The 18795-nt window shown below is 43.6% G+C and overlaps 1 protein-coding gene across 4 annotated transcripts in view; it reads right to left on the bottom strand.

Annotated features, from left to right (window-relative positions):
• The window catches only part of RALGPS2 (Ral GEF with PH domain and SH3 binding motif 2), a 193099-nt gene that overhangs the window by 16164 nt on the left and 158140 nt on the right, over positions 1–18795 (bottom strand). For 3 of the 4 annotated variants that reach the window (XM_066623551.1, XM_066623548.1, XM_066623549.1), the window contains 2 exons: positions 13709–13786; positions 9575–9680 (listed from right to left, as the gene is read on the bottom strand). In XM_066623551.1, coding sequence (XP_066479648.1) covers positions 9575–9680; positions 13709–13786 — 184 coding nt within the window. The remainder of the gene's footprint in view (positions 1–9574; positions 9681–13708; positions 13787–18795) is intronic. The other variant, XM_066623550.1, reaches the window with a different exon arrangement.

The following is an 18795-nucleotide window of genomic DNA, read 5'->3' as shown; positions in this document are numbered from 1 at the left end:
TCATTTTTATTTCTTTGTTTACATTTTTAGCTCTATTCCCCTTTAAAAGCTTTGAGCAGAATAATACTTTCAGAACAAAGACAATACATAAAATAAATTTAGGATTAAGATTCTCAAACTGTGCTGTAGTGAGCCTTCCAATTACAAATCAGTACAAGAAACTTTGGTCAGCCACAGTCGTTATATTCTATCCCCAAACTGGGAACTGTCTTATATCGAGTCCTCATACAGGAGTCAAACCATTGATCTGTGTAACTCAGGATTAACCACACTGACTTGCTGTGGCTCACTCACATTTTCAGATAGTAAACTCTCTGCAGTATTTGGAAATATTAAGCATTGAACCTGTTAACTTCTGCATGCAAAGCCCGTGCTTTACCACTGAACTATGGTCTCAAACAACAACTACAAGAAAATGAAGAAGGCAACATGATGTGGATGATCGGTCAAGGCTTAAAAAAAATTTTTTTTTTAAGGAGGATGATTCACTTACTAGGGCAAGCTTTCACATTAACTCCTCTGTACCTGGTCTGCTTTGAAAAAGCACTATGTGGTGGCAGATGTAATGAAGGTTTGACCCTCTTCCCAATGACTCTCCTTTTTGGATGGCTTCCAGGAGAGCCACTGGGAGCCAGAGTATAGCAGTTCTTATCCCCCCCTCTAGTTCTGCTGATGCAATTGTTGGCATCAGTACTTGAGGAGGAGAATAGCCATCCCATCCCACCCATATCCTTATGCTCTCAGTGACCAGGCAGACAGTGGGCTGAGAGAGGTGACAGGTAGGTGTGGGGTGCAGAGCATCTCCCATGATTTTGCTATCTCCGCAGCCCATCACTCAAAGCACCCATTTCATTTGGATAACTGGATGAGCTGCCCTCATTTCTCACCTGTTTTGAACCAAGTTAGATACAAATGTTTTAGTAATTTCTGAGGTCATTACAACAACCTGTACTTTCAATGATTACCATGTCAGTTGTTCAGGAAGATGTGGTAAAAGAGGAGGGGGTGGCATTATATGTCAAAATTTTTACACCAGCTCAGAAATTCCCCCAAATGGTCCAGGTAGCCCCATGGACAGCATTTGGGTAAACAGTATGGGGAAAAGCTACAACATTGTGGTGGGTGTCTACTATAGACCACCAGGCCAAGGGGAGGAGGTGGATGATGTTTTCTTGAAACGACTGCCAGACACTGCTAGGAAACATGAGGTGGTTGTAATGGGGGATATCAGGATATAACTATTTAACTATCAAGATAACTGCTGTGAGACTAAGGGCACAATCCTAATCCCTTATGTCAGTGCTTTCCAGCACTGACATAAGGGCAATGCAGCTCTGAGGTAAGGGAACAGACATTCCCTTACTTTGAGGAGGCCTCTGTGAATGACACCCAACTGCAGGATGCAGCACATGTCCCATTGGCACTGCTACGCCAGTGCTGGAAAGCACTGACATGAGGGGTTAGGATTGTGCCCTAACTCAGTCAAGCATAGGAGTTCCAATAAATTCCTGTTGCGCCTGGAGAATAACTTAATCTGCAGAGGAAGGAACAAGGAGAGGGGCCATTCTTGACCTGATCTTAACTGATAAGGAGGAATTGGTTGATGGGGTCAAAGCAGAAGGAACCTTAGGGGAAAGTGATAGTGAACTGTTCGAATTCTCAATCTTATGGGAAATTAAAGGAATATGCAGTGAAACCTGTACTTTGGATTTCAGGAAGGCTGATTTTAACCAGAGAAATGATAGGTAAGATCCCATGGGTTCCCATTTAGCAGAGGGAGAGTAACTGCCCCTCCTTACCCCAGCAGTGTCTTTTCTAGTGGCTGTCTGCTGGTGTTGCATCTTTTTAGATTTTGAGCCCTTTTGGGACAGGGAACCATTAGTTATTTGATTTTTCTCTGTAAACGGCTTTGTGAACTTTTCGTTGAAAAGCGGTATACAAATAACAACAACAACAACAACAACAATAATAATAATAATAATAATGGGTTGATGAATTAATGGGGAAAAAAAGGGACCAAGAGGGGTGGGAGCTCCTTAAGAAGCAGCTTCTACAGACACAGTCAGAAAAAAATTCCTATGAAAAAGAAAAGGGGAAAACACCTCAAAAAGCCAGAATGGTTGCACAAGCATCTTGGTGGTGAGTTGAAGATTTAAAAAGACATGTATAGGAAATGGAAGATGGGACGGATCACCAGGGAGGAGTACAGACAGGTAGTCTGGTCTTATAGGATGAGAGTCAGGAATGCTAAAGCTCAGTATGAGCTAAGGCTGGCCAGGGATGTCAATAACAACAAAAAAGGTTTTAAGGTGTGCCCGAAGGAAGAGGAAAAGAAATGAGGGAGTGATATTGCTCCATGGACGGCCAATTGGTGCCTAGAGATAAAGAGAAGGCAGAGTTGCTCAACTCTTACTATGTGTCTGTCTTCTCTTGGAAGGAGGATTGTACAAATATGGGTGCTGGATCTTTGGTTGATAGGAGGGATATGATTACATCCCCACCTGAACAACACAGATTCGCAGATTAGGATTGACTGGGAACTAGTCAGAAACCACTTATCTCAATGAATTCAAGTCATTTGGACCAAATGAAAGGCATCCTAGAGTACTAAAGGAACTTGCAGAGCTTCTGTCAATTATCTTTGAGAAATTCTGGAGGAGACTTCCAACTGTGAGACTGGAAGTGAGCTACTGTGGTCGACTAATCTTTAAAAAGGGGGGGGGGAAGACCCAGAAAATTACAGACCTATCAGTCTGACTTCAACACCAGGGAAGATACTAGAACAAATTAAACAACACACAGTCTGCACAGATCTAGAAAACAACTTAGTGATCAACAGAACCCAGCATGGATTTGTCCAAACTAAATCTTGCCTGACAAATCTCATCTCCTTTTTTGATTGGGTTACTAGCTTACTGGACGGTGGGAATGCTGTGGATGTAATTTATCTTGACTTCAGTAAAGCATTTGACAAGGTTCCACATGATATCAGCAAGTTGGTAAAATAAGGGCTAGATGACACTATCATTAGATGAATTCACAACTGGTTGGACAGCTATACACAAAAGGCTTTGTCAATGGCTTTGCATCAACCTGGAAGACAATTTTGAATGGGGTTCCCCAGGGCCTGGTTCTCTTTAACATCAATGACTTGGATGAAGGGATACAAGGGGGCCTCATCAAATTTGCAGATGACACCAAACTGGGATGAGTAGCAGATACAGTAGAAGCCTTCAGGAAGGGGTGCCTTCTACAGGAAGTAGAAGCCTTTAGACCAGGGGTGCCCAAACCCCGGCCCTAGGGCCATTTGCGGCCCTTGAGGAGTCCCAATCCAGCCCTCAGGGAGTCCCCAGTCTCCAGTGAGCCTCTGGCCCTCTGGAGACTTGCTGGAGCCTGTGCTGGCCTGATGCAACTGCTCTCAGCATGACGGCCAACCGTTCGACCTTTCGCGTGAGCTGCGGGGACGAGGGCTTCCTCCACTGCTTGCTGTTTCACATCTGTGATGCAGCAGTGGCAGCAAAGGAAAGGCCAACCTTGCTTTGTGCAAGGCCTTTTATAGGCCTTGAGCAAGACCTTCATTCATTCATATAAGTTCTATTGCTAATATATTTATTTATCTAAATTTATTAAGATTTGAAATGTAAATTAATTCTTTTTCCCAGCCCCTGACACAGTGTCAGAGAGATGATGTGGCCCTCCTGCCAAAAAGTTTGAACACCCCTGATCTAGACAAAATGGAATGCTCACTGAAATGAATAAGATGAAGTTCAACAGGGACAAATGCAACGTTCTGCACTTAGGTGAAAATAAGCAAAGATGCAGGTACAGAATGGGAGATACCTGGCTTGGTACCACAACATGTGAGAGGGAACTTGAAGTTGCAGTGGATCACAATATGAACATGGGTCAGCAATGTGATGTAGCTGCAAAGAAGGCAAATGCAATTTTAGCCTGCATTAGTAGAACCGTAGTTTCCAAGTCGTGAGAAGTTGTGGTTCCGCTTTACTCTGCATTGGTTAGACCTTGCCTGGAGTACTGTGTCCAATTCTGGACACCCCACTTTAAGAAAGATGCAGTCAAACTGGAGTGGGTTCAGGGAAGAGCGACAAGGATGATCAGAGGGCTGGAGGACAAGCCCTACGAAGAAAGGTTGAGGAAACCTGGTATGTTCAGCCTGAAGAAGAGAAGGCTGAGATGGGATATGATAGCGCTCTTCAAATACCTGAACTTCAAATACCTGAAGGACTGTCATATGGAAGGACAAATTTGTTCTCAACTGTCACTGAAAGTAGAACTGGATCCAACAAGTACAAACTGCAAGAGAAGAGATTTCGACTGAATATCAGGAAAAAAAATGGAATTCCTTTCCTATGAATATTCTATTCTTGGAAGAGGAAGGGTTCATTCTGGAGTGTGTGGAATGTCCCTCCCACTCCACGAGGCAGGGTCAGATTTGCTGATGATATCTCCTCCTCTGATGGGAGGGTATCCCAGCCCTAGTCTGAAGAGCAAGGGCTAGAATCCCTCCCCCAGAAACGGGTTTGACCACAGTACCAATGCCAGGAACTGTCTATAACTGGAACAAAAACTTGGCCCACCAAGTGGAGGGCTGAGTAGATAAGAAACATCTATTTACAGGGAGGAAACACCTCCTGAACAGATTCCTCAGGGAAGTGGGGCAGGGTAGGAAGTCTGGCCTCAGGGATTCCTAGCTACTTCCACCCAACCTGTAATGGGTCACAGAGGAAGCAAAGTCTCGTTCCTCCGGGTGAGCAGAACAAACCTTCTTCCAATAATAGGATATTCACAGATAAGGAATTCCATTTTTCCCTGGAAAAGGAAAGGGTTAATTCTGGACTGCATGGGATATGCCATAGCAACATATCATCAGGGTGGACTGGATGAGAACTCCCTCTACTGCGGCAGGACCCTTTGCAAGACACTTCTACCAAAGGAAGCCTCCGCAGAGGCAGTCAGATCAAGCCTGTAATGCCTGGTAAAGGTATTGGGGAAGGTGATGGTGACCAAGAAGAGGGTCTTGAAGGTCACCTCCTGCATTGGGGCCATAGCCACGGGCTTGAAGGGGGACCCCATCATAGCTGACAGGACATTCCGCAGATCCCAGGTGGAGAATCTGTGTACTGTAGGAGGGTTAAGGAGCACCACCCCTTTTAGGAATCACTTAACATGGGGATGTGTGGAGAAGTTAGGTTAGAGCTCTTCTCCAAGGATACTACTGAGTTCTGTCACTTGGTGCCTAAGTGTGTTGGTGCTAAGCCCCTTCTCCAACCCAGCCTGCAGGAACTCCAGGATGTGCCTGATCTTGGGCTTGGCTGTTAATCCCTCTGGAACTAACTCAGTGAACAAAACACTTACACGTTGAGCCATATACTTTGTCCTAGAGGCCAGGAGAATGCTCATTACCCACCCAGAGTAACCACACTTGGTGCCCGCTCAATCGCCAAACTGTCAGGCGGAACATCTCTGGACTTGAGTGTAACAATGGCCCCCGGCTTAGTAGGTCTGGTTGGATGGGAAGGGGCCACCCCATCCCACTGTCAATTGAACACAGCCAGTATCCCTGAGAACCACGTGGCCAGTGGGGTGCATCTAGGAGAACCTCTGCCTGTAGCTTCCTGATCTTTTGCAGGGTTAGTAGCAGAAAGGACAGGAGCAGAAAAGCATATAGCAGGCCCTCTGGCCATTGGAATTGGACAGCATCAATGTTCTCCACCTCCAGAGTGTTTACCCTTGCAAAGAATCTCGCCGGTTGGGCGTTGTCCCCTGAGGTGAAAAGATCTAGATTTGGTTGACCGAATCTGGTGGTTATCATGGCAAGCGCCTCTGAGTGAAGATGCCATTTGGTTTTGCTTATGGACTATTTGCTGAGGCAGTCTGCCACCATGAATGATACCCCTGCCAGGCATTCTGCTTTTAGGGAGGGCCAGATTGTTCTCTGTCCACTGAAAAAGTTTGGAGGCCTTCACCATCAGGTGCTCTGACCTTGTGCCTCCCTGCCTGTTTACGTAGGCTTTTGCTGTCATGTTGTATATTCTGACTAGCACTTGAGCCCCCTGTAGTTGTCTGTGGAATTGCTTTAAGGCCAGCCAGATTGCCCCAAGTTCTAGCCAGTTGATATTGTGCTGGGATTTCCTTCAGTTCCAAAACTCCTGGGTCAGGTTGCTCTGCTTATGTCCCCACCCCACCCCAGGAGACCGACATCTGTAGTCACTATGATGTGGGAGGAAGTCTCCAGGCTGACTCCCATGTGAAAATCTCCCTGGGACCAGCCACCAATCCAGGCAATCCCTGAGCTGGGCTGTCACTGGAATGGGTAGACACTCTCTATCAGATGGAGGAAGGGAGAAAGGATTGATTGAAGGGGATCCGTGTGGAAACAGGACCAGGCCACCACATCCTGAAAGGAGACCATGAGGCCCTGAAGGGTGGCCAGCACCATGAAAGCAACTACGAGATGATTGCTGGGCTGGGGCACCTCCCTTAAGAGGAAAGGCTACGGCGATTGGGCCTCTTCAGCCTAGAAAAGAGACGCCTGAGGGGGGACATGATTGAGACATACAAAATTATGCATGGGAAGGATAAAGTGGATAAAGAGATGCTCTTTACACTCTCACATAACACCAGAACCAGGGGACATCCACTAAAATTGAGTGTTGGGAGAGTTAGAACAGACAAAAGAAAATATTTCTTTACTCAGTGTGTGGTTGGTCTGCGGAACTCCTTGCCACAGGATGTGGTGATGGCATCTGGCCTGGATGCCTTTAAAAGGGGACTGGACAAGTTTCTGGAGAAAAAATCCATTACAGGTTACAAGCCATGATGTGTATGTGCAACCTCCTGATTTTAGAAATGGGCCATGTCATATGCAAGGGAGGGCACCAGGATGCAGGTCTCTTGTTAACAGGTGTGCTCCCTGGGGCATTTGGTGGGCTGCTGTGAGATACAGGAAGCTGGACTAGATGGGCCTATGGCCTGATCCAGTGGGGCTGTTCTTAGGTTCTTATGAGATCTACTTCTTTGGCCCTGATGGTGGATTTCAGGAGGGTCTCAAGAGATCTCTGTCTTTCCTGGGAGAGGGATATACGGAAGGCAGAGGTGTCATTGAAGGGGAATCATAGAACTCTTTTTCTCTATCACGAAGTCATACTTGTGCAGGCAGCTCTCGAATTTTCTCTTCCTTAGGAAGCAATTTAGCCATTTTACATCCAAGATGGCCCTGGTGTCCCCATTCCTCTTGGGGACGAGGAAAAGGACCAAATAGACTCCCTTGCTCCTCTGTTCCCTGCATACTTTCTCAATGGCATGGACCTGCAGTAGATGTTAGATTGCCCTGAGCTTTTTTTTTAAAGAGAATTCCTGGTGACTGGAACCAGCCAGAAGCAGTCTCAGGGAATGCTCTGATCTAGGGGATAACCTCTTGATACTGACTGCAAGACCCAGGCGCCTGAGGTGGTATCATGCCAGGAGTCTGTGAAGTCAAGGAAGCGCCCCCCCCCCCAATATGGCAGAGGCCACCTCCTGATCTGGCATCAGGTCCCGAGGTCTTCCTTGGTGGATAAGCCTGAGCCTGTTGCTAGGAAAAAGGTTATTATTATTATTATTATTATTATTATTATTATTATTAACAGTATTTACATACCGCTTTTCAACAGAAAGTTCACAAAGTGGTTTACACAGAAAACACAGGCCTACAAAACTGAGGGCCAGAAAAGTTTTTCCCAAACTTTATGGTGGTTTGATATGAATTTGGCGTGCCGATTCCAAAAATGGCATCCGTTTTGCCCTATCATGTCTAGTTTTGGAGATATAGTATAGCCTCATTAGTGAATGGTTCGAGCAGCTTCCTCATGAAGCCTCTCTTTTATAGACAGGCCCTGTTCTGAGGGAGCAGTTCCTCTGCCCAGAGAAAATCTGCCCTGGACATGATTGAATTGGTAGCTGCTGCTCTAAGAGTGTGCGAGGTGACTTCAAAATTGCCCTTAAGTGAGGACTCCATCTTCTTGTTGCAACTATCTTTTGGGCCCCCTTCCCCTTCTAAGGGGAGAACATCATTAGAGGACAGTGCCACCACTGGGGCACCCACTGCCAGAACCTTCAAGGATTGGAGGACCTTCTCTGGAAGGGAATATAGTTTGCTAATAATCCTGGAGCTATGTTTATGCTGGATTGGGTTAGCCCATTCAGTGTCCAGGATCCGTTGCAAGTACTCCAGGAAGGGCATGACCTCAGGTTTAGCAAGTCCCTTGGGGAAGATGTTTCTAAGGATGGCAGCCCCACCCCCACCTCGCCTGCAGAGCTGCTGACTGGGGTGGGTTCAGAGTCTGGGGTGAAATTAAGCAATTGGGTGGCCTTTCCTAACATTCTAGAAAAGAGATCACACAGAAGAGCCTATGCACCTTTAGGTTTGCTTGCCCTCTGCATCATCCCATGACAGCTCCCTCTCCTTTCTGTCAGAATCTGAGGAAGCAGAGGAAGATGAGGAAGAAGAAGAAGAAGAAAAAACGCCACTCTTGGGTATTAACCTGGCCAGGGATCTGTATTTTCCTTTGTCCTTTTCTGCAAGTGGTGGCTTTTCGGCCTGCTACTTTGTCTTTTGCTTTTTACCCTTCTTGGGGTGTACAGCTCATGGGGGAGTAACTTTTTGAAGCTCTCACTGGAGGAGGATAATGGGGAGAACAACAGGCTGGGGGACCTGTCCCTCTTTCTGGGCCTCTTGGTCTCCTTTAGTGTCCTCTTAATGATGGAGAGTAATTCCTTCTTTAGGACTCTATCCATAGCCTCCCTGACCAGGGTTTAAGGTCTTGGGGAGCCGCTGAGGCCTGGCTGCCCCCCTTTGATAAATGGTCTGGGTTTGGGGTTACCCAGTTCCTGGGGTCCATTCCCCTCCCCCTCCAACAGCTGTCCGTTATCGCTATGATGTGCCAGAGCCGTCATGACCTATTTCACGGCGCAACTGTGTGGGCTTCCAGCCCTTCGGCCCTCTCAATGCTGCAAGTGGGTGCTCCTGGGGCCATTGCCGCCAAGGGCTGTGCCACTGCCGAAGGAGTGCTTGTGCCGAGCCTCTTTGTCTGTGCACTGGGTTTTTCCCTGTGCGTTTTGTGTGGGAACTCTGGGGCCTGTGGCCATACTGGAGAGCGACGGGGAAGGGGAGCTTGGGCTGACTGCAGCAGTATGCCCTTGGGGAAGTGCTTGTTTGCACGGCTCGACCCCCTAATGATGCTGCTGCTGCTATTCATGACCCATGAATAGCGCTTCTGTGAATTCAAAGGATTTGTCAACAGCATCTATTTATAGGAACACTTGCCATGAGATGAGCTACCACTACTTCACTTACATATTCAAATTAGAACCTACCCTTCTACCAAATGACTCAAGGCCAGTTTTCCTGTTCTTGTGTACCAAATTTATGTTAAATACTAGAACAGACACTACTGATCCAATATTTATTTGGATCATATTTATTTATTTGGATCAATATATCAGGACCATTTCTGAAAGAGAAAATGAAGGGAGGAATGAAGAACACACTTTAAATATTTATTCAAAGTCTTACTGTAGGTTTTTTGCCTTCTTTCAATAAAGTCTTCCTTCTGAGAACACCTTGAATAGTCACAGCTCCTGGATACAAATGAACAGCTAGATCTTCAGACTCTGCAGAACTATAAGAAGCAAGGGAGAAGAATATGAACAAACTATCCCAACATCAGTTTCCCAAGTGTATCCAACTACTACTAACATCTGCACTTCAGTTCCTTGCAATCTCATTTCCTGGATTTCATTGTGGAAGGAAACCTTAGGTTATGGCCTCACTCTCTCTTCCTCAAATGAAGGGCACTACCATTCATTCACGGGAGGCAGTCAATTCATTTTTGCTAACTTTCCCCTAACCCTGCAACACTCTGTGGCCCATACAGTTGTGGGTCTGGAGTGTTCCATGTTGAAGGCTGCTGTGGTGAGTTTGCTTGAGCAAGCTTCCTTTCATTCTTTCATAGATTTTACTTCAGAAACACAAATTACAGGCATGCCCCATTATCCATGGGGGATGTGTTCCTGGCCTTCCCCAAACTGGAAACTGCAGATATGGGGACTCCCCCGCATACCCATTTACAAGTTTAAACTCCTATGGGGATGAAAATCCTCTTCCTTAAACTGAGAGCTATCACCCTACAGGCTTATAGCACTTTGAAGGCTGCCTCTCGGCAGTCAGAATGCTTTAAAAAACTCAAAGGAGGTCAACAGGAAGTGACATTATCATTGACATTGTTGACCTGTAGGCTTATAGCGCTCAGTTTAAGGAAAAGGATTTTTGCTCTGGTAAGGGTTTAAACTTGTAAATGGGTGTGTGGGGGGGGGGGTCACACCTCCCTGCACACCCATTCACTTGCTTAAACACTTACCCCCGGGAGAAGGGGTAAACCAAGTTACTATAAGCCTAAAAGCTCAAAGCAACCTTCAGATTGCCTCTTGGCAGACTGGTCTCTTGAAAATAACTAGATCAGTGTTTCTCAACCAGAGGTGTGTGTAACACCAATGGTACTTGAAGTGGTTTCTAGTGGTAGTTGTGGGACCCCCCGACATCTGCCGCTTGGCAGCAAGACCAGTGATGTGATGCAATAAACATCAGTAGGAGGCTTAGTTCAGTGGACAGAGTTTCAAAACATGCTTTTCATGTGCTCTAAAAAGCCTTTCTGTCCACCAGAGCCTCTTACTGGTGTTTGTCACATTGTATCTGGCCTCTCAACTGAGAAGTAACTGGCAATGAAGTAATCACCAGTTACTTTCAGTGGTACATCCAATAGGTGGACCATGTTAAGTGGTACAGCGGAGGGCAAATGTTGAAAAACACTGAATTAAATTGCTCTCAACAGGAAATGGTTAGCTTCCACTTCCTGTTAAGATCAACCTACCGTAGATACCCCCCTGTAGTATTTTTGCAAAGCTCCAATTCTCACTTCGCCTTATCTCCAGGTTAATCAGAGGGCAAAGCCTTTCAACTCTGAAAAGTCTGGTTTCTCAAGTGCCAAGTTTGGTTTGGTTTCAGACAGGCGCCAAGTTTCTCAAGCAGCAGGTAGGCACAGCTCCTTAGAAGTAATTTGTTAACCTTTTATTCTCCTTCCTTCTGCTGCAGCCTGGTTCTGCTTTGCAAATGCTTGCAAAGCAGGTCTGTTTTTTTAAACACCAGGATGGGAATTCTCTTTTCCATTTGAAGCAGGCTACAATTCAGTGCACCCTTCCTTAAGAATAACACCCATGGAAAGCAGTGGGTCTACTTCTGAGAAATAGGGTTGCAAATATATGCAGCTGCATCTCTCTGCTGTGAATTGAATTGCACATAGCCAGTTATGTGTTATGGGTTGTATGTTGTACGTAGAGCTTCTGGCTTAACACACCAGACACCATAAAGGTGGATTTGATTCATGGTTCTCCTGCAGTGGTTCCCAACCTTTTTTTGATTGATTGGTATTCCGCCTTTCTCTCCGAAGGGCACCCAAGGCGGCTTTTTCACTTGCATATCCCTTGGCAGCCCATTTCCATAAATTGCACCCTTCATATTAGCAAAACGTTTGTAATTAATAATACAAGCCTCATCTCCTCTATATGAAAGCCCAGACTTCATGTATTTATCACAGTGTTTTCTCTTTTTATCTGTTTGAAGAACAGAAGATTCTGTCTTTGCACTGTTTTGCACCAGAAGTGTGCTGAGAAATTCTGGGTGATCGATCACTTTCCATATTATGTTTCAGCTTTTTTACTGTGCTGGTTTTCAATCACTGGTTCATACATGAATTGATGACCAAAAACTAGTTGTTAGTGGGGCTTTCACAGCCAACTAGTTACCTCCCTTCCTGCCTTGCTGGTCCTTGCAAGGCATTCTGGAGCATGACCTGCCTTTTTCTACCATTATTCCATTCTTTTTCAAGTACCCCTAAAGGTCCTGTTGAGTGTCCCTGGGAGTACATGAATACCAGGTTGGGAACCACTGTTTTACTGGTATGTAGTTTACAGTGCACTTACTCTGATAGTGCTTACAAAAAAGTGATGAAGACCAGAATTTAAAAAGATGTATCTTATGATCTTTTACTATGTTTTAAATAAATTAGAGACTACAGTTCTTAAGTAACAATTAGTGGTGGATTATTTTTCAGGATCTGGCCTCGGGTAAAATCAGACAAAACGACAGTCAGACACCCCCCTAAGTTTAACCCCCAACTTATCCAAGGGTCATAAAAAATTCCATGACTGTTGGCTCAAAACCTGCCCTCGACTTATCTGTGGGATCAACTTATAGGCGGGTATCTGCGGTGGTTATTTTCGGGAGACCAGGCTGCTGTGAGGCAGCCTGAAGGTCACAATGAGCCTCTAAGCTTATAGTGACCTGGTTTAAGGAATAATCTCTGCTTGGAGTAAGTCTTTAAGTGAGCAAATGGGAACACGTGCGCATCCACGGATAAGTGAAACTGTGAATATAGATCCAAGGCTATGGGGGCCCCCATATAGGTTAAGAAAGCCCTTCAATTCAGAAAGCAACCAATAAAAATACCCCCCAATGTTCTGAATAGACATAAAGCAACAAGAATGAATTCTTCCTAGCAAACTGTTCAGATTCAATTTCATTTTTCTTATGCTTTTGTGTAGTGTGTGACTAAGCAATTGTTTCTTTCTAGTTATTTTTTCTTGCCCCATAGAATGGATTTGTTAAACACATTTGAGTTACTGAAATTAAATAAAGAGCTCATCACATGCACAAATTTAACTCTTGAGATATCTGAAAGCAGTAACAACAGAAGCGGTAGGAAAGCAAAAAGCCTGACCCAAAGCAGTTAACTGAAGCTGTTTTAACACAGTTTTGTGTTCTAACACGTGAACAGCCAACCAACTTTTTAACAACAGGAAATATTTGATTGATGCAACAGTTTGTGTGACAGTGCATGCCAAGCAGCTGATATAATTATGTGGGCACAATGATCAGCTCTCCAGAGACAGTCTAAAGGAATAAGAATTTCTGAAACAACTTGGAAAATTCTTCCACTCATCCTTTATCTGTTATCAAGTGTAAATTGAAACTTCTAAGAAGCTGAGCCTCTTGACAACTGTCTACACATTTTGAGAAAGAACCAATTATATAGCTATACTCCAGATGATGCTTGAGTTTTAGAATTAGAACTGGGTTTCTCAAACACCATGACAGAGATCCTCAATTAGGAATGCAAAACAACTGGATGTGCATGGAAGTTTTCGAAGAGTTTGTATAAAATGCCATTCAAAACGAGAACATGTCAAGTTCTTGCAATTGAGCAAAATATATGCTTTAGAGTGAGAGAAAAATGCAAACTTCTTAGCAAAGAAAATATTTTGAATATAAAGAGGTTCAGTTTTCAACATCATTGTTGCTGCCCTAATTACTTCCAACATGTAGTGATACAGCATTTTTAAAAAGGTATAGTTATGCTTCTTCAGGTAGCAATGCAATACTTTTGAGAAACTGAATTTGCAGATCAAACAAGCCAGCCACAGCGCAAATAGATATAATTAAATCACAAGAGAAGGAAGGTCTATGTTAAGGGCAACATGATTTGACCAAGGAAGTAAGAAAGTTCAGAAGTATAAGATCACATCCACTTCAATATAAAGCCAGTCACCAACACCAGAGGGAGAAGTATAACCCCTGAACACAAGGGGTTTGTACCTGCTGCCCTTCATGTGGCCTCGATAGCCGTTTCGTGCCATTCTTGTCACCGGGCCAAGAGAATGATATAATCTGTTCCTGTTGGATTCCATTATAAATTGGATGCATTACACATTTTTTAAATTCACAGTCATCATTCACACAGGGTTGGAAAACTGTAATTAGCATCCCTTCTGTTACATTACTACTACTTTTCTCTTTCTGAGACCATCAGCACATTTCATTAGGAAAAATCCTCTATTTGGAGAATATGAACATGTTTTTAATATGAACACAAACAGTACTGGGATTTTTTTTATTGGTATCTCAATTAATAGTTTGAAAATCCATACAAGCTGCTTTAGAATTTATCTTTTAAAAAGCAGAGCATGAAAAGACTATAAAATTCTCCAAGCAACACAGGGTAATAACTCCTCTACATTTTAACCATGCTTTGCAAGCAAACAGCACTAAATGTACTAATTCAGGATAAATGTATATTTTCAATATGATCACTGCGGTTATAATTTTATAAAATTATACATAATTTCACTTCTATTCTTTTAAAACAGCACACACAGGAGGCTGAGTGTACATGAGGTCTTGAGCAACTGCACCTTTTAACCTTTAGATCTCTAACTGAAATCAAGAGTTTGCAAAGAAACACACCATATGCTACAAGGCAGTTGAAAATGGGGAAAAAACAACCAGATGCATATGTTTCACTTTGGATATAACTTCAGGGCTTGGTACCTTGAAAGCAAATGATATTTGTCTTATATATTTACTCATTCTTTGGACAAACACACACATAGTGATGACCATTTAGCCAAGATTTAACATCAGCCAAGAGGCACATACTTTGATTGCAACCCTTTTTAATATTTGCACTTACACCTTATCTTAGTTTGATCAAGTACTTGAAAGGGTCTAGATTTTGGCCAGGAGTTATATTGTACCTTTTGTCCAGATTTACTGCTGTGCATGATGCAAAGGAAACCTTAAAAACAGCATGCCACAGTCTGGGAGTTATGAAAAAAGAGAGCTGATTTTTCTGGGAAGGTTAAAAATGTGGAATGAGGAACGGTCTAAGGCAATGGGAATAGGAAAGAAGGTAATAGCACAACCCTATGCATGTCTACTCACACATGTCCCATTGTGTTCAGTGGTGCTTACTCCCAAGAAAGTGTGCATAGCATTGCAACCTAAGTCAGTTTCAACAGCAATCCTTGAACCTTCGGAGTATTTTTACTCTGATAACCCCCATCACAGTGCCTATCCCAAACATCAAACTGCTGCTAGGCACAGAGTTGGGGAGATGTCCATCCAACCTTGGACAAGTTTCTGGAGGAAAAATCCATTACGGGGTACAAGCCATGATGTGTATGCGCAACCTCCTGATTTTAGAAATGGGTTATGTCAGAATGCCAGATGCAAGGGAGGGCACCAGGATGAGGTCTCTTGTTATCTGGTGTGCTCCCTGGGGCATTTGGTGGGCCGCTGTGAGATACAAGATGTAACATAAAAAGAAATAAAGAATTAAAAAATAAATAAATATAGGTCACACAAATTATAACGTAAAAATGCAAACAGACCATATAAATAAACATTACACCAAACTCTTTCCATACTTCTCAACGACCAACAAAAGAAAATTAGCAGTGGCCTGCAACACATCTACTGGGCTGTCATTTAATAAGTATGCAAGTTTCATCTGCTCTAGGAGCCCATTCTTCTTTGCTAGATTAGATTCTAGATAAAGTGCATAGCAAAGCTGAATGAATTGGACAAGAGAAAAATATGTGGGAGAGGGTCTCGACCTGAAGCAGAGAACAAGGGCAGAGCTGATCAAGAAGAGAGACCTTATGGTACCTTCCTGAGGTTACTGCCGAAGGAACATTAAATCTACCTTGTGTCATTACCCCACGCTCCTTAGAATTAATCAAAAGAGTCAGATAAGGAGCCATCTGGTTGTGGGCTAACAGAATGTGGAAATATAAAGGGGAACAAGTTCGTGTGGCCTGGCTAAGAAGGTTTTGAAATTCGATGTCTGTAAGTCTCTGTTTAACTTTTGAAAGGCGTTCTGTTTCTGAAGACAGGACCAGATGGTCAAAAAAACGCCCATCGATTCTATTTTCTTCCAGACTCTAGTGAGCCACACGGATGTATCATGTTCAGAAATCATGAGGTATAGCAGACTATCCTGGTTAGTGCGAAAAAGGACACGCAGCCAGTACTTAAAGGTTAACTGCCATGCCCTAGTCTCCAACACTGCTTGCCCCAGTTCTAAACAAGTAGCTGCAAAAGGTGCACATCTAGGGAGATCCACTATACCCCTAAAGAACTTAGCCTGAGGATGCTCGAACGAATGATTAATCGAGCTTAGCTATACTGGAGAACCATATAGGAGCTGCGGTATTACTTTGGCATTATAAACTTTAAGAGTGGATGGAATAGACAATTGCCTTGCCAAAAGAAGAAACGAGTGATAGATTGAATGGTATAGTGGGCTAAGTTAGCTGACAGCTTCTGATGTCCATGTAAGATTGTAACAAAAATTCAGCCCCAAATATTTAAAGGTCTTGTTCAATTTTCTTCCCTTTTATATACCATGGGTATGGTTTCCACGAATTTGAGAATACCAAGATTTTAGTCTTCCCATAATTAAGTTCTAATTTATTAGCAATTAGGTAATCATTAGGTAAGTCTTGCCTCACAAACCTTTTAGTATTCTTTGAAAAGGTCAACAGGCATGTGGATGTGGGAGAACCCGTGGACATTACATATCTGGACTTTCAGAAGGCATTCTTTGAAAATGTGGATGTGGATGGCTGCGGGAGAACCCGTGGATATTATTTATCTGGACTTTCAGAAGGCAAGTGACACGATCCCCCACCAAAGGCTACTAAAAAAACTCCACAGTCAGGGAATTAGAGGACAGGTACTCTCTTGGATTGAGACCTGGTTGAAGACCAGGAAACAGAGAGTGGGTGTCAATGGGCAATTTTCACAATGGAGAGAGGTGGAAAGCGGTATGCCCCAAGGATTTGTCCTGGGACTGGTGCTCTTCAACCTCTTCATAAATGACCTGGAGACAGGGCTGAGCAGTGAGTTTGCTAAGTTTGCAGAAGACACAAACTTTTCCAAGTGGTGAAGATGAGAAGTGATTGTGAGGAGCTCCGGAAGGATCTCTCCAAACTGGCAGAATGGGCAGCAAAATGGCAGATGCGTTTCAATGTAAGTAAGTGTAAAGTCATGCACATTGGGGCAAAAAATCAAAACTTCACATATAGGCTAATGGGTTCTGAGCTGTCTGTGACAGATCAGGAGTGGGATCTTGGGATGGTGGTGGACAGCTTGATTAAAGTGTCAACTCAATGTGCAGTGGCAGTAAAGAAGGCCAACTCTATGCTTGGGATCATTACAAAAGGTATTGAGAACAAAACAGCTAATATTATAATGCTATATATAATATATATAGCATTATAATATTAGCTGTTTTGTTCTCAATACCTTTTCTAATATATATAATATATATATACCTTTTCTATATATAATATATATAGCATATAATATATATAATATATATTCTATATTATATATAGAGTGACTAAGATGATTACTGGTCTGGGGCACCTTCCTTATGAGGAAAGGCTATGGCGTTTGGGCCTCTTCAGCCTAGAAAAGAGACGCCTGAGGGGGGACATGATTGAGACATACAAAATTATGCACAGGAAGAATAAAGTGGATAGAGAGATGCTCTTTACACTCTCACATAACACCAGAACCAGGGGACATCCACTAAAATTGAGTGTTGGGAGAGTTAGGACAGACAAAAGAAAATATTTCTTTACTCAGTGTGTGGTTGGTCTGTGGAACTCCTTGCCACGGCATCTGCCACGGTGATGGCATCTGGCCTGGATGCCTTTCAAAGGGGATTGGACAAGTTTCTGTAGGAAAAATCCATTACAGGTTACAAGCCATGATGTATATGTGCAATCTCCTAATTTTAGAAATGGGCTATGTCAGATGGAAAGGAGGGCACCAGGATGCAGGTCTCTTGTTATCAGGTGTGCTCCCTGGGGCATTTGGTGGGACTGCTGTGAGAGACAGGAAGCTGGACTAGATGGGCCTATGGCCTGATCCAGTGGGGCTGTTCTTAGGTTCTTATTACATTTATTTAGAAGGCACAGTAAACCTATACAAGAGCAGGACATCAAGACAGCTTCATCAGCATAAAGCAGCAGAGGCACATGCCTTGAGCCCAGCTTAGGGGGATGACCATCTACTTCCAAGAGAAAGGAAACCAAATAATTAAGGAAGAGTGAGAAAGGGGGGAGAGCAAGAATACAACCCTGTTTCACACCCTTTTCAACGGGAATTTTTTGGGTCAGTTCTCACAAAGGAAGGCAGCGAACTTGACAGACTGTGCCCAGATGCAGTTTTTAAAATAAAAGAAGTAATCTCGGGTCGATGTTAAGCCCATGTAGCTTTTCCCATAAAATTTCTCTAGCCACGAGTTGAAGGCTCTTACAAATCCAGGAAAGCCATAAAAAGTTTAAAAAAAACAAAAAAAAAAACTCAGTAGCACTGCAACACCCACCCCTACCAGTTATGTTAAGATGCCATTTAATGGTTAATCACCGCTATGATTTGCTTAAAGAGACCATATCCTAATCATACAATAGATCAGATTGGTCATGGTTCTCTGTGGAGCAATCATTTGATAAGATCAATGGCTACCTTCCATGAATTTCCTCCTGAGGTTGACTTTCCTTCGACTAAAAAGCCCTTTTTGAGAATTTGGTTATATAAATTACTTTTAAGTGCAACTTCCAGTCAGGAAAGCAAATCACTTTATCTGCAAAAAGTATGGCTAGACAAATGTGAGAAACCTACAATAATGTTTACATTTTTTAATCCTGCCCTTCCTCAGGGCATGGCAACCTCCTCATCAAACCATTTTATACATCTAGCTATTCAGTGAGGTAGGTTAGCCTGGGAGTAGATTACTGGTCCAATGAGCTATGGCTGAGTAGGGTTTTGATCCTCAGTTTAGTGGGTCCTAGTTCAATACTCTACCAGAGGTTCTCAAACTGGGGCATCAC

This window comes from Tiliqua scincoides, chromosome 4 (assembly GCF_035046505.1).
Source record: "Tiliqua scincoides isolate rTilSci1 chromosome 4, rTilSci1.hap2, whole genome shotgun sequence".
Taxonomy (NCBI): Eukaryota; Metazoa; Chordata; class Lepidosauria; order Squamata; family Scincidae; genus Tiliqua; species Tiliqua scincoides.
Note: the sequence above shows the minus strand (reverse complement) of the source record. Positions and strands in the feature narration are given on the sequence as shown.